Source organism: Bos mutus, chromosome 8, assembly GCF_027580195.1.
Source record: "Bos mutus isolate GX-2022 chromosome 8, NWIPB_WYAK_1.1, whole genome shotgun sequence".
Classification (NCBI taxonomy): Eukaryota; Metazoa; Chordata; class Mammalia; order Artiodactyla; family Bovidae; genus Bos; species Bos mutus.
The window spans coordinates 36818879-36842230 of record NC_091624.1 but is presented as its reverse complement, the minus strand read 5'-3'; the positions used below and the strand labels follow the sequence as shown (position 1 = coordinate 36842230).

The 23352-nt window shown below is 58.2% G+C and overlaps 1 protein-coding gene across 6 annotated transcripts in view; it reads right to left on the bottom strand.

Moving 5' to 3' along the window:
* The window catches only part of CNTFR (ciliary neurotrophic factor receptor), a 38751-nt gene that overhangs the window by 2535 nt on the left and 12864 nt on the right, over positions 1–23352 (bottom strand). For 4 of the 6 annotated variants that reach the window (XM_070375436.1, XM_070375437.1, XM_070375435.1 and 1 more), the window contains exons 3-7: positions 15449–15533; positions 11027–11260; positions 4305–4422; positions 3972–4138; positions 2758–2921 (exon numbers count right to left, since the gene is read on the bottom strand). In XM_070375436.1, coding sequence (XP_070231537.1) covers positions 2758–2921; positions 3972–4138; positions 4305–4422; positions 11027–11260; positions 15449–15533 — 768 coding nt within the window. Of the gene's footprint in view, positions 1–2757; positions 2922–3971; positions 4139–4304; positions 4423–11026; positions 11261–15448; positions 15537–15723; positions 15866–23352 lie in introns of all 6 variants that reach the window. The other 2 variants (XM_070375439.1, XM_070375438.1) reach the window with 2 other exon arrangements.

The window sequence follows — 23352 nt, the reverse complement described above, 5'->3', positions numbered from 1 at the left end:
CTGACCTAACAGCCTGTGAGTACAAGTGTGTGTGTGTGTGTGTGTGTGGCGCGCACGCGCGCGCGTGCGCGCAGCGTGTGTGCAGCTGGGTCCAAGTTAGGGGGGGGAAGGCTGAGAGCCTGTGAGTACAAGTGTGTGTATGTGTGTGTGTAGCTGGGTCCAAGTGGGATGGGAAGGCCTCCCAACCCCTCCAGGGTCCATGGGCCTCAGGTAGGAGGTGTGGGTAGAGCCAGAGTCAATATGGAAGACATTTTGGACCCAGACCTGGGCTCAGTGAGTCCTACTCTAGCTCTAGAAGATGGGTGGGCCTCAGAGACCCTCCCTTCCTGGAGCTGGAGCCCAGTTCCAACTCTGGTCCCCTCTGGCTCTGCAAAGACTCCCTCTGCTAAGTAGACCCAGCTCATTCAGCTCCTTCTCCCCCTTGCCAGGATTCCACCCTCAGGCCCCCTCCTTTGATTCTGTCCCCCAGATCTTTCCCCAAAGGGAGAGAACCATGGGGAGCAGTTCAAATGACCACCTCATTGGCAGGCCTAGGGTGGGCAACCCACCACACCTCTAGTGATGTGGCCTAGGAGCCCATGGCTCTCCAGGAAGCCACGTCTCCTAGGCCTGGGCCCTTCTAGTCAGGTGGTCACTGATCCCTTAATCCACCCCCTTCAGAGAATGGCTCCACAAGTGTCAGGAATTCCCGAGTTGCTGGCATCTGCCTTGACTAGGAGGCCTTCCTCCAGTCTGTGGCTGTATGCCCTTCTCCCTTCCTGCTGAGTGATGCCCAGGGCAAAAAGATGCAGGGAACCCACGCTCGCCTCCCCGGTCCATTTTGAGAGCCCCTGCCAGACCTGAGCGAGTTCACTTTCACTTTTCACTTTCATGCATTGGAGAAGGCAATGGCAACCCACTCCAGTGTTCTTGCCTGGAGAATCCCAGGGACGGGGGAGCCTGGTGGGCTGCGGTCTATGGGGTCGCACAGAGTCGGACACGACTGAAGCGACTTAGCAGCAGCAGCAGCAGCCAGACCTCAAGGCACCCATTCTTGTGCGATTCCTGGCCTGTATCTCTCACATCCTCCTGAAAAGCCAAGTGATATTTTTCTCTGCTTGCCCCTCCCCATCATACACCTGCCTCTCGCCAAGACTAAGGACTGGGGACAGTCAATGCTGTTCAGAGCAAAACTCAAGTTCAAAAGAACCATACATCTAGCCAACCACCAAGCCGACGTGACATGGAACAGGGCTAACATGGGCCACAGGCCACACGTGTCCTTGCCATGGAACCCACATACTCTGCTCTGCCCAAGTCAGCGTGGGGGTCAGTTCTGCCCACGGTGCAGGCCAGTGCGTGCCCTTGGCACGTTAGTCACATGCATGGTGGGAGCATGGTTCCTGCTGGGGACCACATGTGTGTGTGCACGTTCCCGTGTGTGTGTGGTGGGCAGTGTGCCAGGTCCACGGCAAGGCGTGTGCGCCGCGACGCGCAGGGCTGCTGCCTGTAGCTCGTTAGCAGGGGAGGGGGGCTTGTGAAACTAGACCCTGGTTATTAGCAATGCATTAGTCGCGGGCAGCTGGCCAGGCAGGAGGGACTCCGGACTCTGTCAGGGAACATATGAGCATATGAGCAGCCTTGTGGGGGCCAGGCCTGCAACCAGGACAGGCGCCCTGGAATTGAATTACATACTTTAAAGGCCAGCCGGGACGGGGGCATGAGGAGATGGGGCTGGAACCAGGTAGATGTGGTGGGGGTACAGGGTGACCCTGAGTGCCAGCCTGGGTTGCCATGGGGAGCATCCTCCCAGCCCCAGTCCTTGCCTTCAGACCTCCCGCCCTCAGACAGCACCCACAACCCCAGGCTCTCAAGGAGAGAGAAACTCCAGACTGCCCCGAACCCTTGGCAGATCCCCAGAGCTCTCTCTCATAGCTTGATCAGCATCCCAGACAACAGCCTGACCCCGTGCTGCCCCTGTCCACTGCTTGCTTCCTGGCCCAAATCACCTTCTGACCCATAACTTTAAGCTGACACCTAAGCGAGGCTTGACTTTGGAGCCATGACACTAGTCATGGCCTGAACTCACACCTTGGGTTGAGCTTAACTCTATTGCCTGATTCTGACCCCTGGAGCCCATCTGTGAAGACAGGGACTATCCTGTCCCTCGGGTCCAGGCCCAGAGCCTGGTCCAGAGTGTAGGAGAGAGATGTCTGATCTGGGCTGAAGCCAGAGACAGGAAAAGAGAAACACTGCCACCATCTGCCCCCAGCATCTCTCTCCACTATCCCGGGGAGTCACATAGACAGGCGTGTTTGACTGTCCTACTACTAATAAGTCACTTCAGTCGTGTCTGACTCTGCGCGACCCCATAGACGGCAGCCCACCAGGCTCCCCCATCCCTGGGATTCTCCAGGCAAGAACACTGGAGTGGGTTGCCATTTCCTTCTCCAATGCATGAAAGTGAAAAGTCAAAGTGAAGTCGCTCAGTTGTGTCCGACCCTCAGCGACCCCACGGACTGCAGCCTTCCAGGCTCCTCCATCCATGGGATTTTCCAGGCAGGGGTACTGGAGTGGGGTGCCATTGCCTGTCCTAATGGGGGTCAATCAGGGTGCCCCGCCTCAGCTCCATCCATCCTTCCAGGCCCACCCTCCACCCCAGAAAGCCTCTCCGACTGCTCTCTGTTCCCACTGGAACAGGCAGCAGCAAGGACTCCCATGCCGGGTGGCTCTGATTCCTGCTCTCAGGATCCAGGCAGGGCAGGGCAAGGCACTCACATGCTGCCACTGGTCCAGGATGAGGGGTCGATACCGCAGAAAGAACTTGAGAGGAAAGGACTCCGGGTCGGGCCAGGTCGACGGGGTCTGCCAAGTCACCTCTAGCCGGCGAGGGTTGCTGGGCACTGGCCGGGCTACCACATTTTCCGGAGGGTCAGGCTTCACTGTTTAGGAAACACAGCTTTGGTACCACACTGATCTCTTGAACAACCCCAGCCACCATGACAACCAGCACACATCGATAATCATTGGTCTCCTCTGTTGTCAGCTTTGGCAACTACTGTTAACAACCATCTCATTCCTTCCACCTTTCACATCCCTGTCATCACCAGTGACTGTCACCACAGTCATTGTCACCAGCTCATGATATCAACATCATAAATTTCACCCCAACCCCATCCTCATGATGACCAGCATCCCAATTACTAAGCCTGTGTCATGCTCTATCACGACCCTCATCATCACCTGGATCACCCACTCCTGTACCAGCATCATATACTCCCCCCAAGCCTGGCTTTCCACCTCAACTTTTCCAGTTCCCTACTGAGACACGGCCTCCCTTGGAAGAGTCTGGGCTTGAAGCTGCTCTGTGGGTCAAGGTCAAAAGACAGTTCACAGGTGTTGCAGATCTGGGTTGGAAGTGGGCTGAGGATCTGATGGAAGCAGCTAAGGGCCGAGGTCATGTAGAGTCTGGCCAAGGACCCAGCCATGGCGGGGGTGTGGGTGGAGGCAGGGGGTCTGGCTGGGATGGGACAGGGGCAGGCAGGGGGTCTGGCTGGGATGGGGGCTGGGAGGAGGGCGGTCTCTGTCCCAGTCCCGTCTCCTATTCTGACACCTCATTCATCACAGGCCGTAAGGAAGCCATTAGCGTGGTTGTGGGGGGGTGGATTGGAGGCTGCAGCTGCACAAGGTTCTGGCCCGGCCTGCCCCCCTCCCCCTCCTGCATGCTCTGGGAGCCAGAGAGATGAGAAGAGCTGCTGGAGAGGCCTCTCGGCCCCAGCAGGTAAAGGGCATCCACTCAAACGTTCACAGGTGTGTACATGCCATGCGTGGATGCACATGTTATACATTCCACACACACCTGGGCAGACACTCGCGAACATCCCCACGCGTGCTCATACACACCTCTGGCAAACATCCACTTACACACTCCCACTGCAGGATGCAGCAGGGAGCCCCCTCGAGCCCCCTCCCTCCCCGCAATCCCCACGCACCGATGGTGAACTCATCAAAGGTGATGGCTGTGGCATTGTGGCCCAGGGCGTTGCTGACACTTATCGAGACCTTGTACTTGACGGTGGAGAACAGGTGCATGTAGCGGATGTGGCAGCGGTTCTTGACGGCCGGGTCCTTCTCACAGACCATCATTTTGGAGCCATGCCTGGGGAGGGGTGAAGCCCAGGCACCATCACCAACCTCAAGGATCGGGCAGGGTGGAGGCTGGGAGAAGGTCAAGCCCAAGGCTGGGCTACAGGGTATGGATGGAGGGCATGGAGGGGGCCCGGGAGAGGTCAGGGTTGGACCGGGTCCTGGGTGTGTCTACTCACAGCACGGTCACATTGAAGGTGTTGGGGATGTAGGTGGGAGTGGGCAGATGCCAGCTGCAGTAGAAGCCCTTGGGATAAGTGTTGGAGCGGCAGCTGAGCACGGGCTCCCGCGGCGGCACTGGGGAGGGGGGGTCGAGGACAGCACGGTCAGGGCGTTCCTGAGCCCCCAGTCCCTGGTGCAAGTGTGGGGACAGGTGGGCCCCAAAACCCCAGCTCTCCCTCTTCAACCCAACAGCAATGCCAGAGGTGGGGGTGGGAAGTGCTGTCAGCGAGGGTCTGAGGCTTCCCAGGCCACAGAGAGCCAGATGTTTAATTAAAGAAAAACAAGGGCTGTATGGAGAGGGAGCCCCCCCTCCACCTGCTCAATGGAGGCGGGAACCATGGGGAGCAGGGGGCTGCGGGCCTCAGCTCATCAATCACGGGACGGAGGTGATGTCTGGGGGAACTGGCCCCAGCCCCACATCTCCTGCCACCTTGCGTCCATCTCCAGAGGGAGCCTGCAACAGAGGTCAAGGGTGGGGGGCTCCACCGGGTCCTCTGGTTGCTGGGGTGATCAGGGTGCACTCCCAGCCGAAGACACATTCCAGGCTTCCCCTCAGGAGAGAACAAGGAACACAAGACAGCCCTGGGGGCTCCACACAAACGACAGCACCGTTCACGTGCATGTATGTGTTACGTGTGTGTGTGTGACGTGAGTGAATGACGTGCGATGGAATGTGGGAATGTATGTAGGAGGGTCCGTGTATGCAGCTCACACCACATGCCTACACGTGTGACTGTGTGTGTGTGTGTTGTTCCGTTGGCGTGTACTCACCCCAGCCCCAGTCCCCATCAGACCCTTTAAGAAGCCCTTTATACAGTCAGCAGCTGCCTTACTCTGGGGAACGCAGAGGGCCAGAGAGGGCTGGGGACATGCCTGGGGTCACACAGCAAGCCGGAGCCACTGCCAAGCACCAGGATGGGAATACCCACCGGCATGACCACGCCTACGTACTTGGGAAGTCCTCCCTGCGTTCTAACCACTCTTTTTGCTGCTGTGAGCACTCAGCCCAGCTGTCCCAACCCTCGGGTGTTGGGTAAGGCGTGAGGACAGCCGGCTCAGGTTCCTGGAAGGAGGCAGTTTCTGTGATCTGACCCAGGCAAGGAATGTCCGTCCACAGCTCCGGGGATACTGACACCTCCCTTCTGTGCCCTCCCGCCCCGCCCCTTGCCTGACAGGTGGACAGGAAGCCGGAGGGGGCAGCTCAATAAGCCAGGGATGGTGAAGGGGAGGGCATGTCTACGCCTGCTGAGTGGCTGTGGTGATACACGGGGAACTGTGGGCTCTCATCCAGGGTGCACGTGATTGTGAGTGACTCTGTGTGATTTCGTGTTCATGCCCAGTATGTGTGAGGTATGTATGTGCTCAGACCCCCAGGGAGCGATCCAGCTCTGCAGCAGGAGTCATGAGGGTGTCAGACGGGCATGAGGGGAGCTCAGGAGTGATAAGGGGGCCAGAGAGGTGTGAGGGGAGCTCAGGAGTGATGAGGGGGCCAGAGGGGCATGAGGGGAGCTCAGGAGTGGTGAGGGGGTCAGAAGGGCATTAGAGGAGTTCAAGAGCAATTAGGGGTGTCAGGGGGCACGAGGCCAGCTCAGGAGTGATGAGGGGGACAGATAGGCATGAGAGCAGATAGGAGTGATGAGGGGGTCAGAGGGGCACGAGGGCAGCTCGTGTGTAGCAGGCAGAGTGGGTGACGGCGTGGGCTGAGATGTCTCCAGCCCCAGGCCTGCAGGGAGAGTTGGGGGCCAGCGGAGCCTGCACAACGGGCAACCTGCCTGCCGCCCGCCGCGATCTGCCTCCCCTGGGAAGCCTTCCTGGCGCTGAGTTCATCTTGTGTCTGTCCTGTGTTCATCCTGTGAGCCTCACATATCCCTTGCCTATCTGCCCAGGGGCACAGAGGCATGGGGGTGGGGGGGGGCGGCCAAGGACACAGGAAGTGCCTTGTGGGGGCCTGTGGGCCAGGCCAGAGCTGGCAGTCACCCCAGGAGGAAAGGACATTCCGAGGTCGGCTGAGAAGCCTCCACTCCCCCCCGCACCCCGCCCCACCCTCCCTTAGCCCAGGCTTCAAAGGAGAGGGCGCTGAGGGGGTGAGGACTGAAGCCTGCAGAGTCAGCTCCCTGCCACCTGGGACTCTGGAGGGCAGAGCAGGGACGGACTCGCCTCCCCATTGACCAGCTCCCTCCATTCCCCTCTGACCATCCTCCCCCCTCAGACGAGCCTCCCCTCAAACCTTCCCCTCAAACCAGTTCCCCTCTCTGACTGGCTGACTGGGCAGGTCGTGGGGGGCGGTGGGGGGCAGGGCTTTGTCTGTCATCTGGCTACTCCTGCCTGGCCCTGGGCCCTGAGTAGGGAAGGGCTTGGGTTTCTGACAGGGACCAGGTTTCTCAGAGGGAAAAGGAGGAAAGAAAAACAAAGAAAAGGAAGAAAAGGAGTGACTCGCTGCAGCTGGAGCCCAGCTGAGGGACTGGGTGGGTGGAGGTGGGGGTGCTGTGAGAGACCAAGTGTGAGGTTGTGGGACAGTGTGCAATTAGGAGGCCTGTTGTGAGTGTGCTGCACGTCAGGGGAGAAGCAGTTTGTGAGAGACTGCAGTTGTGAGGCGACGTGTGGAACTCTGATGGGCTTCCTGTGTGTGACTGGGAGTCCGGGCAGCTGTGTCACTGCGATTGGCCAGATGACTGTGTTTGTGTGGGACGCGGGGTGAGGCCGTACGATGTGGGGACTGTTCACATGTCTGAGGCCGCGTGGCCGCGGTGTCCTCTGTACAGAGGCATGTGAACGCGCTATTGTGTGTGAGACAGTGATGGCAAGACACGGACCTGCGATACTGTGTGTGAGACAGACCTTAAGCCTGAAGGTGTTTTTCAAACCGTGGGTGTGGGAAGGTGCCCAGTGTGTTCACACATATGAGCAGAACGCCGTGTGAGAGCATGTGTGTGAGCCAAAGCCCGTGCACATGCGTGTCACGTTATCACAAACATGCACGCTCCGGGGTGCCCAGACTTGCTGAGTCGCCCCTGTGGGGGCTCCTGAGATGCCCAAATGACAGCATCAGCCTGCAGCAGAGCATCCTAGCGCCCCACGCGGGGCCGTGTGTGCGTGTGCATGCGTGCATGTACCCTCGCTGGCCCAGGGTTTGTTTGTTTTCCTCCTAATTGGCTTGTTTTTCCATGTCCAGCCCACCAAACCGCATGTTTTTCCTCTCATCTCGCCAGCCCGCCTGGGCTGGAGCCCCCGGCACGCATAAGGCCTGCCCAACGGCTCAGAGAGGAGGAGAGGCAGGCTGCCCACGCCCCTGGCCAGGCCAGATCAGGCCAGGCAGGGCGGGATGACTCTTCCAGCTCCAGCCCTCCCAGGCCGCACCCACACTACTCCTCCTCCTCTTGCCTGGGCATTCAGGGCCCATGGCCCGTCCTAACCTTATCTCGTGACATCTCTTCTGGACTCCTAAATGCCCACCTTCCACCTATCTTTTCTCTCCCCAACTTCCTCAACCACAGGCTTCTCTTTCCTTCCCAGCAAACAGAGCTGAGGAGGAAGCAATGCTGAACCAGGGGGACTAGAGTTCCTGTCCTAACCAATCAAATACGAATATTTAAAAACTGGACAAGGAACTGTCTATTTAAAATTAGTCAATCTCTGATTTATTTCAGCTCAAAATCAGAATGACATGGAATTAGCACTGTCTAGGCAAACAAAAGGATGCTACTAAAAGGAACCTTGTGGTCCTGCTTCCTGATGTGTGTGTCGGGGGGTGTCCTTTCATCACCCTGGGTAGGGGCCTCTTTAGAAGGGGGTGTGAACATCTGCCTGAGGGCAGAAAGGTGGGTCAAAAGGAAGCAGTTCAGGGATCAGCCTGGTTAAGGGGACTTACAACAGAATATTTTTATGATCAGGTTCCCTTGGAAATAGAGACACGAAAATCTTACATGTTTAAGATAAATATTAAATAATTTTTAGTCTGAATGGCCCACAAATCAGGGGTAACTCTGTCCTGTTCTCTGAGCGCTGGTGAGAAGGATAATTTGATATTGAAGGTTGCCAAACCCAGTCTCTTGTTACTAATATAAAGTGACTGAAACAATCATGATTAATGTCCCCTGTTCCTCTGACCAACCCTAGAAGGAAACAAGGCAATGCGAGATAAGTACCTGTTACTAATGCTACAGCCAATTCATGGCCAGCACCCCTCTGACAGGCAGGGCCTGAAGAGTGGTCAGTGCTATACAGAAAAAGTCTGGGCTCTGGTCACAAACAGCAGCTGTGGGCATGGCCTGTGGGCGTGGCCACCGGCCTTACTTCCAGACCCAATCTCCCTTCAGTGACCTCTCAAAGAAACTCAAGAAATTGGGAACGAGGGCCGGAGTCACCCAGGCCTGGCCATCACAGCCAGCTTTGTCCATCAGAAGACTTCTGGGGCTCAAGCTGATAAGACACGGGTGTGGCTGGCTGGTGCCAAGTTGGCCTCATCCTCCCTGCATGCCACTCAGCATGTGGCCTCTTTCCCCATGTGAGGGCCCAGGGCTAGGCTGCGTGGTCCACTTCTAGGGTACCCTGTGGTGGGCCAGGAAGACTCCAGTGGGCAGGAGTCACTCCACCCTGGGCTTGCGACTAAGACGTTTTGTTACGACTGCCATCTCTCCAGTTTAAACATGTAAAAAGGCTTTTCTGTGGGCAAAGGAACATCCCTACCAAAACATACTTTCCCCTCTCCTCTGGCCCCACTGATGGGTCAGTGTTTTCGTGGAGCACGCTGAGCAACCCTTCGGCCTAACATTTCCCATGGTTGTCCACACCTATCGCCTGACAATGGGGCAAGGACCCACTCTCAGGCCCCTCAAGCATCTCTTCCCCTCGGCAGCTCAGAGGGAGTAAAGAAAGCAGCTCCAAGGGAGTAAGTAGAGTGGGGTGTATCGCCCAAATGGGATGAGGCCAGAGAAGCCTGAATCCTTGGCTCAAAAAGAAAAGAAACGAAACTATGTTCAGAGTATTTATTCTGTCAGTTGATGGCTCCGGCTGACCACCAAGGACCTGCCCAGCTGACCCTCAGCAACACTGATAACCTCCTCCTCCTGAGCTTCCTAACACCTCTTCTGAATCGCACTCACTTGCTCCCCCTTCTCCCGTCCTGCTGGGCTCCTTCTGATCTCCAATCTCTTTTTGTGGCTCATTTCCTTCGATCAACCCCTTTTACAGCGGGTCCTGGGTCCTCTTCTCTCCTCATCCCACAGCCTCACCCTTGACCATCTCATCGTCTCCCAAAGAATTAATGCTGACAAACCCCCCCCACCTCTCAATTCCCATCTCCAGCACAGGCCTCTCCCTGAGTCCCAGAACCTCAGATCCATTGGCTACCAGCCATCTACTCCTGGTTGTCCCCCAGGGACCAAAACCCAACATCTATAGCAGATGGTGCCGCAGATCCCTCACCCGTACCCGCTGACCGCCTCTGCAGTTATTTGCCTAAGAGCTTTCTTTGGCCACCAAAACCTGCATTGCCTGCCGGGGCATCAGGCCAAAAGTGCTGGGGAATGAAAGCCTCCCCTCCCCCGCCCCCACTCCTCAGTGTGTAAGCATCCGGGCTCCCTCAGCCCTCAGGCAGGAGAACTCCTAGGCACTTGCTCTGCCTCCTTAGCTCCCAGAGCTCCCTCAGCAGGGTGCCCAGAAGCAATGGCTAGGTAACTCCCTCTTTATTGGCTAACTTCACTTCCTTTTCTCTATCATTCTCCCATGCCCCAATGATGTTTCTGTCACCTGCCAAATAAACTACTTGCCTGCGAACTATCATCTTGGGTTCTGACTCCAGGGAAAGCCAAACTGAGACACCGCATGAACAGAACACACTGTCTCCTCCTCCAGCTGACCCCTGCACCTTGTCTCCATTGCAGCGATCGGTCCTACCAGCTGTCTTGACTCTTCCCACTGTCCACTCTCCCATTCTCCCTATCTCCGATCCATCAGCGACTCCTGGAGGCGAAATCACCCTTCTCAGCTTCCCAACCCCATGTTCCAGTCCCAGGTCCTCCTCCACTTTCTTGCATCCCAGCAACAGCCTCCTTCCTGCCCCTTGCTTTGCCCACCCACCTGCCAGCCCTGCAGGACAATGAGAAAGATCTTTTAACAACGTGACCCTGATCATGTCCCTCCCCTCCTTCAGCTCCCTTCTGCCATTTACACCAACCCAAGTGACCTTCCCAGGCCCTTACAGCCTCCAGGAAGCCTTCCTTCTTCCCCGGGGCCTCCTAGACTGCCCACACCTCTTCCAGCATCACTAGATATCCCATTTTCTCCCCCTAGGCCCTCGCAGCCAGCCCCTGGGAGAGCATGCACTGGAACGAGGCCAACCCAGCTAGGAGCTGTGACCTAGGATTCCTCCCACCAGGCTGCACATGGGCCGTGCCCTGCCAGCCCTCCTGAGCCCATCTTGTCATAGGGGACAGGATTTCTGAGTCTCAAAGACCTCCAGTGGAGGGTGGATACCAGTGCAAAATGCCAGGGGTCTGGACTCAGGGGGCAACACTGGGCTCAGAGGTCAGAACAGTAGGCTTAGACAAGGTCAGCGGACAGGGGTCAGGACCTCCACACCACCAGGAAGGGGATGTGATTGGGGCCGAGGGCCTGGGCCTCACTGGCTCCCCCACTGAATGCAGCGGGGGTCACGCGAGGGGCTGGGAGTCACACTTACAGCCCACATGGAGAAGCACCTGGTGGCGCAGGTGCCAGGAGTCCCGGTGGAAGCAGGCGTACAGGCCGCCGTGGCCCAGCTCCAGGCTCCGGAGCACGAGCTGAGAGCCGTTGAGCAGGTCGGGGGCCAGGTCTGTGCCATTCACCCGCCACGTCACCGCTGCGTCCCAGCTGGCAGTCCCACACGGCAGAGTCACGTCTGAGCCCAGGCGCTCGTACTGCACGTGGGGAGTCTCTGTGGCGGGTGGGGAAGGCACAGGCAGAAGTCAGAGGTCACAGCCTGGCCCAGCACTCCCAGATGATAGCGAGAGCAGGCCCCCTGAGGCTCAGGGCGCGAGTGTCTTGAGGAGACAAGGGATCTGCAAAATTCCTTCATGGCGTGCAAGGGCACAAGTATGTGAGTGTCTCCAAACTTGGACGTGTGCATGCGTGTCTGGGGACTCTGTGTGTGACTGGGTGATCCTGTGTGCGTGTATGAGAGAGAGAGTTTGTGTAGAGTGCTGGGACAGAAGACCTAGGTCACCTCCAGTCACCAGGTCCTTTTGAAAGCTTTCCTGACCCCCATAACCCCAGCCTCCTGCCACCAAGAGGCCCAGCCCCAGTCACTGACATCTGCTAGCCAGGCAAGCTGAGCCAAGGGGCCCCCTCCTGAACTCCTTCCTCTTTCTCTTCCCTTCTCTTCATCCTCTCCATCCTTGTCTTTGTGTCCTGCCTTTCTCCCTCTCCCCGACAACTCTGAACCCCCGACAAGGCCCTGTGCCCCAGCAGTCCAGGGCAGCAGAAGGAGGAAGAGTGGGCACAGGAGCCCTAGGGAGCGCCTGGCAGCTGTCAACGTGGTGGTGAGGCAGGAACTGCATAGGGTGCGGGTGGGGGTCGGGGAGCGCAGGGACTGCAGGAGCTCTGACCCTGACTCTCCTGCCCCCAGGAGGGGCCTGTCAGAGCCCAAAGCAAAGCCCAGCCCTGGCCTCAGCCGCCCAGGCATGATGGACAGAGCCCAGGAGACTGGAGTGGAAGGGCGGAGGGGGCAACTATAGAGAGGAGAGCAAGGTGGGGGAGGCAGTGGGACAGAGAAAGTCCTGGACACCGAGCAGCAGGGCACGGGGAGACATGGGGAGACACGGGCCTGCCCTCCTCATCCCGCCCCTCAGCCTGGAAGGATAGATGCTTCCCCAGACCTGAAGTTCTGTGCAGTAAGGGTGGGAGGGGCAGAGCAAGGGGGCGTGGAGGGAGAGGGGGCTGCCGGATCCCTCGTTAACACTCCCTGGGTCTCCCCTCTAGAGAGCCACCCTGCTGAGTTGGGGGATTTTCAGAGGCAATTCCTGTTAACGAGCCAATTAAGTTGGGCCAGTGGCCTCTTAATTAGACTTGTTAACACCACTGGGGCCGCAGGAGGTAGGGATCCCCCTATGCTGCCAGGCCCCCTTCCCCTGCCTCACACCCCCTCCCCAGCCCTGCTTTTCTCTGGGCTGGAACATCTGTCCCCAGTTGCTGCCTCTGTGGCCCTCCCCAGGCCAATCCCTGTGTGTCTGCAGGGCCCCGTCCTGCCCCTCTCTGAGCCTCTCTGTCCCTGTCAAAGGAGAGGGAAGCAGGAAACCCCGCCAGCCCTGACCACTCGTCCGTGGGGCCTGGGACCAGCCGAACAGAGGATGAACAGGCGGAAGGGCGGCGGCTGGGGGGGACCTTGGAGGCCGCAGCTGTGAGGCTAGAGCAGAGATTGACTGGGGGCCTCCCTCTGACCAGAGGCCCAGGGTCCAGGGCTCAAGCCATCGAGCCCCCCCCCAGTCCACCAGCCCTAGCCCCCGAGCCCCCCTCCAGCCTCCCTTCCAAAAACCTGGAGCTTCCAGGAAGCAGGCCAAGCCCCTCTCTCTGCACACCGCCCCCCACCCCAGCAGAGATTCTGCATCCAGCTGCCTTAGGAGGAGGCTGAAAACTGACCGTCGGGGGGTCAGGAAGAGCAGGGGGAGAGGGGCGTGGTCATTACAGTCCCCGGGGCACTACAGCAACACTGACCAACAGAGGCTCAGAACTCATGTGGCCCCAGCATGGCTCACTAATATTGGGGCAGGCAGGAACAGCAGCAAGAGAAGGACACCCACCATCGGCACAACAGATGTGATGGCAGCGGTAACATAGAACGCGGCAACCCTGTCTGCCTCACAAAGGAAATGGAAACACACAAGCTGGCAACAATGACAAACCAACCATGGAAGGGCAGGGCAGGAGGAAAGACACGACAACGCAATGACAGGTGACCACCACAGGCCACAGCGCAGAGGCAGGGGAAAACGTGAGGCGACCCTCACGGCGTCACAACTGCTACAATGACACAACAGCAGCGATACACATGGCCACGCCACAGCTCCAAAGATGGCCGTGATTCAACCCTTTGTCTCTGGACAGCTCCCCCCACCCCCCGCCCCATGGGTGCCCCTACTGATGTGCTGTCCATTTCAGAAATTAAATCAAGCCGCAGGGGGAGGATGGGGTTCTTGGCCCTGACGCAGTGACAAATGCTCCGAAGGAATCAGCTGTGAAAAGGTTGTTAGAAGCCAGGATAAGAGACAGAGACAGGATGAGGTCATGGACACGGGGAACGCACAGGGACAGAGCCGACGGCTCCCTCACACCTGTGCACACAGGCTCACATGGGGACCACATGCCGGAAACGGTCCCCAGGGTGTCCTAAGCAACTTCACATCACCACACATATAGGATGAGGACCGTCACCATGAGAAGAGCACACACACACAGGACAACCATCCACAGGTCAAGGCCACACTGGGACACCGTCCCATGCAGGGACGTGATGATGACATACGTGTAGAGGAATGGCACTGTCAGCGAGAGGCACAGTTACACACAGACACATGGTCTCACACACAGAGACACAAACACAGAAAGCAGACACAAAGAGAGACAGTCATGCATGGTGGAAAGTCTCAGCCACAAGGACACAACTGCTCACAGGCCACAGTCACATACTGGCCACGTTGGACACAGGACACAGGGCACAGCCCACAAGGATATAACCACAGAGAAATGCACTCAAACAGGGACACAGCCTCACCCACACAAGAACACAGTCCAGTGCACAAGGACAGTCTCACACCCAAAGATGCAGCCTACGTCCCCCACAGGGCAGGGGCCAGGCCACTGGGAGAGGCCACCGGCAGGCCTGGGCTGGTCAGGTCAATACAGGAGCCCCTGGCATGCCGACTGCAGGTGGGGCTCGATGGGCTGGCCTGGTGGTCCCTTCAGTCCCTACCCACTGGGGAGCAGCCCTGAGGTAGGCCAGGATCTCTCTGGGCCTCAGCATTGGGTTCACAAGGAAGAGGCCACGGGAGCCTTGACCTACTGAACTCTGTGAACCCACAGCCTTGAGGGTCATGGAGCTCAGTCATCCGGGCTGGCTATGTGCCTGGGCCCCGCCTTCTCTGCTTCTACCTGGGCCAGCTGAGGTAGGGGGCAGGACACAACTAAGGGGGGGAGCTCCCTACACTTGGAGCCTCATTCGAGGAGTTTTGAGGTCAGAACTTGGGCTAATGTGGCCACCTGAAGTGCTGCCTCAAATGCAGACGGGCTAGGGGTCACATGGTCACCCTTCCCAGCAGGGGTGCCCCCGTCTCTGCTCTGTGTGTTTGTGTTCCTGTGAGGAGGACACACCTTGCACTGGACAAGTGGTCCAGGAAGGGGAGGAGGCGACCAATGGCCCCGCCTGGGCACCCCCCGCCCCTCCAGCCATCCCAGCTCACTGGTGGGCGAGCCTTCTCCCACTTATCCTGCCCATCCCCTCAGCGTGTTCTGGGGCCTCCATCCCTGTCCCTGTATTCCTTCTAGGATAAGCGAGGGGCATTCTTACCCACTGTCTCTCCCAGTGCCTCCCACTGCACCCCCCATAAACCTGAAGGGACCCCACTTCACCGGATACTGTACAGGGTCCTGCCCCTGGCTGCCCTCAATGTAGTTCCTCAGTTGTGTCCAGCTCTTTGCGACCCTACGAACTGTAGCCCACCAGGCTCCTCTCGTCCATGGAATTCTCCAAGTAAGAATACCAGAATGGGTTTCCATGCCTTTCTCCAGGGGCTCTTCCTGACCCAGGGATCAAACCCGGGTCTCCTGCATGGGAGGCAGATTCTTTACCATCTAAGCCACCTGTACCCTGTATCCTAGTGGGAAGAGGATCGGACAATCTTCAGCCAGAGATGCCATCAGCATGAAACCACCCAGCAGTGACTGGGGGGTTGTGCTTTTGGGACAATGTCAGTGGGTCACCCCGTGTATCAGAGTCACACAACTCATGCTCATGTGTGATGATGCCAGCACATGGCAGTATGTGGCTCTTGAGTGGGTGCATACAGTTATGCCAGAGAGGGTCCTGCTCAGCTCTGGAGCGCCCCTCGCCCCCCACCCGCCCAGCACTCACCCTGCGGACTGTGTCTCTGGGCGTAGACCACGGCAGCAGCAGCAGCGAGCACGGCACAGCAGGCCCACGGGACAGGAGCAGCCATCTGCTGGGAAAAAAGTGGACGGCGGGGAAAGGGGTAGCATCAGCCCAGGCAGCAGCTGCCTGGGGAGCCCCCCACCGCCACCCCATTCTCAGGGAAGACTGGGAAATCCCAGGCCTAGGGCCAGGGCACCTTGACCCCAAGCGCCCTTCTTAATGGAGCTCAGGACCCTCTTCAAGTAACAGAAAATAACCTTATTGGCATCTGTAGGCAAAGGTTTGCTGAGATGGTAGAAGGCAACCTACAGTGGTTTGTTGTTCGATAAGGAAGCTGGCTGCAGGATGTAGTCAACCGCAGATGAGTTATAGAACACTGGTAATGCTAGGGCCATTTTTCTAGAAAAAAAATAACTTTACTGGTGAGGTTAGCTAATTAGCTATAAACACTGCAAACTGAAAGGGTAATGCTTTAACTTGATTGGAGGTCTATACATCTCCAAGCTGCCTTGAACGGAAGGCCCCTGCCATGCTCCTGGGGAGACTCTGGGATCTGCCCTACCATGTTACCCCTACCTGCCCCCCCTCCACCCCCAGGTGAGCCTTGCCCGGCAGGGCTCTGGGAAGTTCAGAGCAGCAGGGTATCAGGGCAGTGGTACGTTGTGAGCCGGTCAGATGTGGTTTCTGCTTTAGTGGACACCAGTGACCATGAGAAGGATGAAGGATTTTCAGATATACGTTCCAGTCAGGGACCCCAGCCTATCGCCCTCCAGCCCAGGAGCCTGAGAGCCCCAGTCCAGCAGATGTACATGTGTCTGCACACTCCCACGTGGGTACACACAGCACAGTCAGGACGTGTTTCCGGAAGCCAGGATGGATCCAGTGGCCCCTCAGTGTGTTGTCCTGCTTCTAGGATGGGTCCAGCTGCCCTCACACTGCTCCACCCCAGCACACACCTACACCTAAGGAGAGGGAAACAACCATCTCCTGCCCAAGAGGTTCCAAATCTCTCTCACTCCAGTCTTAAAGAGAGACAAAGTTCTGTCAACAAGACAGAAGCAGAGACCCAGAGACAGACCACTCCCAGACACTCAACCAGGGCCACTACCAGAGGTACAGTCAGACACACAGCAAAGACTCTGCCCCCAACAAGAGACAGAGCCCCAAAGAGCGAGCCTACACACAGGCTGGAGAGACTGTGTGGGGCACAAGCCAGAGAAACAGGTAGATCAACCAGATAACCAGCCAGGGACATGGCCAGAGAACAGCCAACACATAATCAAAGGACCCACCAGAAACACCGTACCACACTCAGCCAGATGCAGGCAGATATATCAGAGAAAGAGCAAGAAGCCCAGTCAGAGAAGCAGCCATCAGCGACACAGGCCAGGGACACTGTCAGAAACCCTGCCAGAGAAACTGCCTGACACACAAGCAGAGAAATACCAGAGAAACTGATAGACGCAAACAGGCATACACCCAGAAAAACAGCCGGAGAGAGGGCCAGAGACGCAGCAGATGCTCAGTCAGGAAGTATCCACAGCACTCAGAACACTGCCAGGGACACTCAGACACACAGTCGGACACACTGCCAGAGACACCGTCAGAAACGCTGCCAGAGAAACAGCCAGAGACACTGCAGAGAGGGCTAGAGCAGTGCGGGTGTCAGCCTGGAGCGGTGTGGGGGTGGGGGAGTGGAGAGAATCTGACTTCTGGGGGCTCCTTTGGGGAAGGGCTCCTGCCTGCCCACGGCTGCCCTTGCCCCTGCCCAGGCCAGTCTTCCCCGCTGCACCTGGTGCTCCTCTAGCCGTGGCTGCTGGAGCCCCGGCTGCCCCTCCCTGGCATGGCTCGCCTCTCTAGGCCCCGACTGGCCTCGGCAACCCCTCCCACATCTGCAACTCCTGAGGCCTTTGCTACCACTTGGCCTGGCTCCTGACCCTCAGCCACTCCCCCCTCTCCAGCTACTCCTCAGGCTTAGGAGGTTAAGACAATGGCCAAGGACACAGTCAGCAAGTGGTGGGGCCAAGAAAGGAACCCAGGATGAGCCAGCTCTAAATTCAGAGCTGGTGTGAGAATCAGATAAGAGGCTGGAAGCCCACCTGGTTCCCCCCGCTCCCCACAACTTCCCTCCGCCTTCAACCCTTGCAGGGAGCCCTCAGACCCTCCCCTAACATCTCCACCATCCACTTTTCTCCTCACAGCCAGCAAGAAACTCTACCTCAGGGCCAACCTGCTGCCCAGCACATGGGAGAGGACCCAGGGCCTGGGAGGCAGATGGGCAGACAGGGGACAGAGGTTAGATGACAGGATGGGAGTAGAGAGACAGGGTGGTCCTCTTCTTCCAGCTCCTTCCTGGTCCCAGCTGGGAGGGGCGTGGTGGGTGAGGAGAAGGCCTGGCACGAGTGTAATGCATACAAGCAAACACACACACACACATGCGGGTCCCCACAGGGGGAGGGGTGGCTTCTTCATCAAAGTCGCCTCCATCAGCCCGATGAGTTACTGTAAGGGCCGGGCCCTGGGCCAAAGAGGCTGCAGCCATGGGAGCCGGGTGCTGCTGAGAGAGCTGCAGAGACAGGGGGATGGGGTACCAAGCAGATGCTGCACGGTTGGGGGCACCCGGAAAAGGGAGACACCCAGGGAGAGGGGAACAGAGAGGGAAAGCTGTGAGCCGAATCCCTGAGGGACGACAAAAGACCAACACAGGGAGAAATGGAAGAAGAGACACAGCAAAACACAGGGAGCACACGATACTAGCAGAGATCCAAGGGCAGCGGGAGAGAGCGACAGAAACAAGACACAAGCAGGGTCTCTGTGCCCACTGACAGCATCTCTCTAAGCCGACTCAGCTCCGGCAGTGTAAGGGGAGGATGCTGTCAGTGCGGCCATACTGGCAGATCTGAGACAAAAGCAGGGCTTCCAGGGGGCTGGGGGGCTTCTGCCCATAAAGCCAAGAGCCTAGCCCCTAGGGGATAAGAGTGGCTGGAAACCCCACCCCACCTACAGGCCCAGGAAGTCCCAGGCCACTTTGACTTCCCTCTTCCCTCCGAGTCCCAGCTGGACCCATTCCCAGGTAGGGAAGCTGAGGCCAGAGACATCCAGGCTACACCTCTGCCCTGCCCTAGCTCACCTCAGGTCACCCATCCCAGGGCAAAGAGCGTCTTTCCCAGGAATTTTCCAAGTCCACACCCACGGCTCTGGGATAGATCTAGAGCATAAATGCTGTAAAGCCCCAGATGAGGGCTATGTGAACTGGCCCAGGCTCCATAGACCCTTCCAGAGGGCCAGCCTGGCCTCCAGCCCCAGACCCAGCAGTGAGGAGAGAGCAGAAGGCACCCCACTACCAAGTGCCCAGCAGCCCAAACCCCTTGTGAGCAGAAGCCCAGCACCTCTCCCAACACAGAAGCCCAGTGTCGCCACATACACACACACACAGGTGACTCATCAAGAGACCATCCTGGCCCCCAACTTACCATCATGTCCCACGACGACACAAGGACACCACTACACAGTAATAACAACATTCACTAAAATGACACAGGTGCACAGCTGACAATGCCCACGGGTACAGACAGTCACTACAGTGGTAACGATGCACTGAGTGACAGTCACATCCAGTGACGCCAACAAACAGGGGGACGACACCTGTTGACACTGACACAGTCACAGTGACAGTAACCTTGGTATCAAAGATGCAACGAGACTGCCACTCACTCAGGCTGACAATGACGGTGACATCCACAGTGATACAGGGAGGCTGACAGACTCAGTAAGATGGACAGTCACGCAGAGTTAACACCGGCCTGCAGAAATGTTGACACCATGGAGGCTGACAGTCTCCAGCCACTACACTGACAGAGTGACAGGCTCCGGATCAGGGATCTCAACTACCAAGTTTCTGGCTTAGGATCCAGGGCCCAAGACCCCTCTCACCGGTCCCAGCAAGGTCCCAGGTACCCTGAGCCCCGACCCTCACCCCCTGCCCAGCCGAAGGCAAAACCTGAGAAAGGAAAGTGTGAATTTGAGAAAGCCCCTATTCATCCTGCAGAAAGAGGGCAGGTTAAGTTAATCAACCCAACCCTGAGGAATCCCTGCCACATACAGGGTGAGGGTGGGAGTTCTGAGCACCAATGCCTGGAGCCCAGCTCTGACTGAGTGTGTGCTGATGTGCAGTAGTGTGTTCAGAGCTTTAGGCTTCAGGGTGTTGGTTGGTGTGGGTCAGGTGGGCTCAGTCTGGCCTGGAAAATGAATGAACAGCGAGGGCCTACGTGGTGCCTTTGAGAAACTGAGACCCAGTGAAGGTCACTGGCCTGGGGCTGGGGTGAGGTCAGGAGTGTTTCTCTGATGGAGAGCATCTGGCCTACCCCGGGGGCCATGGGGATATCTCCATGGCTTCCAGTCCCCTTCAGCAACCCCAGGCTCTGGAATCCTCCAGGAAAGGGGAAAGGCACTCTCTCTTGGGGCCTCATCCCCTTCTCTTCGCCCTGCAGTTGCCCTAGGGGACACATCCTGGGAATGAGGCAAGAACCTGGGACAAAAGAACCCACTGATTCAAAGGCCTGGGAAACTCTACAGGCCTCAGACCTGCAGAGAAATTAGGGTGAAGGGAGGAAGAGAGGCACCTACTCTTGGGGACGGAGAGAGAAAACGAGGGACAGAGCAGGGGCAGAGATAGGGACAAGGGCATGGTGGGCAGGGAGGCTCGGCCCCCGCTGGCCGAGGGGGAGCCCAGGAGAGACAGTCTGGGCGGGCGGGAAGCTCCAGGAGCGGGAGGAGGGGCTGAGGCCAGAAGGCCCCCAGATCCCACCAGGCCTAGGCAGCCTGGACAGCGTGGGCGGTGAGGGTGGGGGCAGAGGCCGGAGGAGTCCAGAGGCCGGGGGTGGGGGGGAGGCCAAGGAGGGAGGCCTGGCCCCTGGCAGCTGGCCCGGCAGGCCCCCCATGGGGGAGGGGGCGGGCCCAGGTCAGGGGCCAGCTCCTGGGCTGGGGCTGGCTGGCCATGGGGCAGGCTCCCACTCCCCATGGCGTCTCTCCCTGTCTCTGAGTCTCTGGTCTCTTTCTTTCTCTTTGAATCCAGACCCAGCCCTCCTCTCAGCGGCCCCCCACCCACCTTAAGGGGCACAGGACCCAGAAGCTGTGCCTGGGTTCAAGCCTTATCTCCTCTTCCGATGCCACCCCATCCCCACACACTCCAGGGGCAAGCCCCCATGCTCTGGGGGAAGGACACTGCCCAAACGTAGCGCCACTCCTCCCTCATAGAAGTGGGGCAGGATGAAGCTGAGCACCAGTGGGAGGGGGCCAGGAGGGAGGCGGGGGGTGGGAGCAGTCCCCCAGCTCCAGTCTCTGGCTGAGGTTGTGGAAAAGGAGGCAGCCCAACATGAATGAATTGGGGGGGCGGTATCCGCACCTGCTATTGTGACCTCCACAGCCGGAGACGGGGGCCTGGGGGGGGGGACAAGATTCCAATGGATTTTGGCAGCGGCTTGGACTCTTGAGTGCTCACGCCCCCCACCCCCCAACCTCTTGCACCGTGGGGACCCTGAGATCAGCATGTGCGTGCCCTGCTGCACATGTGTGCTGGCGTATTGCGCGCTTCCCGTACCGGGTCTGGATGGGCCACTGGGAGGTGTCCAAGAGAGATACCCATCCAAATCACACCAGCCGGGCCCACACGTGGAGCCCCAGGCGAGCCCTGTGTGCTGCCCGGTGACCTGGGTGCTGGCTCGTCCACACTCATGTATGCAGGCCTGGACAAGAACAGTCCTCTAGAAAGGTCCAGGCTTGCTCCCTGAAAAGTCATCTGACCCAACCCTCTGCCTCTCCAATGGGGAGCAGGAAGGGGCAGAGAAGTTCATATCCTCCCCGTGGGCACATGGGCTCTGGACAGCTTCACAGCATCCAAGATGCAAGCGCTAACCCCCCTCCCCCTAGCCCCAGTCCAGAGTCCCTCCTGGCTTCTAGGAGAATCAGGAGGATCTCTCCATGCAGAAGAGGGCCACACACCAGTCTGGTTAGGTCTAGGGGGAGCCAGGCGGCTCCTCATGGAGGAACAGACGCTGCAGGAGGTTATAGACAGCTGGAAGGCCTCCATGGAAGGCGGGGGATGGGCAGGTCAACGGGGCTGACCAAGACTTCCCTCAGCTGACAGGGGAGGGGGGGCTTGCAGCAGACTCACAGCAGATGAGGCAGAAGGAGGCTGCAGAGCCCTCTGTGGAGACAGAAGGATGGACAGAATCGCTCTCCAGGCTTGGGGGCTGGGACAAAGACCTCTTTGCCTCAGCCTCTCCCACTACCCCCCACGCAGGGCCCCATCACCACTACGGTGCAGACACAACCTCGAATACATACACAGAGGTTGACACTTGCAACGTTGTGTGTATGTGGGTGCATGCGCGTGCACACACACACACACACAAGGCGGGGTGGGCAGTGCGCGCGAAGCGTCAATGTGTAACAAAAAGAACTGAAGATGGTCTTTCGGACAGAGTCTGAGTTGAGTGGGGGGAACAGAAACTTCGACTGTCCACGTGTGCTGTTCTCCTCAACCCCCCTCCACGCACGCACACTGCACACACTACTTCTGAGGAAGCTTCTGGTCTGCTGGGCAAAAGCAAGCCATCCTTCCTCCCCCTTCCTCCCCTCCGCACAGTGGGGAAGCCAGAGCAATCTGTTCCTGATGGGTAAACACAGGCATGAGTATGCGCGCACACATGCTCACACACACACACGCTCACACACACACACGCTCACACACACACACACCCGCAATCCAGGGGCAGACAACACCCGGTGCTCGCTTCACCCCAAGACAGAATGCACACTCAGGCTCTCGCTACCATCGTAGAGCTCCCCAAAGCCCCCCATCTCCACCACACAGCTAGAACTTCACAGACACACCCAGGCACCCCTCTCGTAGACACTGGCATCGTATTCTCCCATTACCGCCACTCATCACGGCCTCCCACGTGGACACCCACTACCACATCCTCGCACACAGTGGTGTGCGTTGCACACAAGAATCACAGTCACAGTCACACACACAGACTCTCACACATATGCTCAATCAAAACAGTTCTGGCCTCACATATGGATACCAGCACACACTCAGAACAGTCACCCTTGCACACAGATACCGTAGCACCTCCAGAAACTCCGAGACCAAAGACCCCACCCCCTTCACCCTCAGCCCTCACACCTCTACACCCGGCAGTGAGAAACACACACATACACACCCAGAATAGTCACTCCCTGCTGGGACCTTGGGTTGCCAGGCCCGTGCTTAGGGGAAGGGAAGATAAAGCTCAGGGTGGCCTAACACAGAAAGGGAAAGTTTCTAAAAATTGAGAAAGCAGAACACCATTCCCTACTTGGCACCTTTCTCTGCTCACCCTTTCACCAGCATTCAGGAATGAGGAGAGATCCTGGCCAGAGTAGAGTGGTGAGGAAGCCCCCAGGCGAAGAGATGGTGGCACTGGTAGCAGCAGGAGCCAGCAAGCCCCAGAAGCCAGCCTGCTCCCCAGGACCCTCCCGCCTCTCCTCCTCACCACTTCTTCTCCAGCCTAGCTACCTGCTGTGTGAGCCCAGGCCTCTCGGAAACCTCTCTGTGCCTACAGCTGTCTACAGGGCACCTGAATGTCAGGCCTGGCTGCAGGAAGTGGGGGAAGGGGAAGGAGATGAGACCTTGACCTCAAGCCCCAGCCCCTGCCAAGGCCCTGTCATCACTGTCAGACCCAAAGAGAAATGGGGACAGCCCTGGCCAAGCCAGCGCTGCCTTAACAAACCACCAGGACAAGAATCCTAAAGCGTCCTTGGACCCTGCAGCCCCGCCCCCCATCACAAGAGAAGAGGCTGTGTCGCTGTCCAGGCAGAAAGGAATCCAGGCTGGGCTG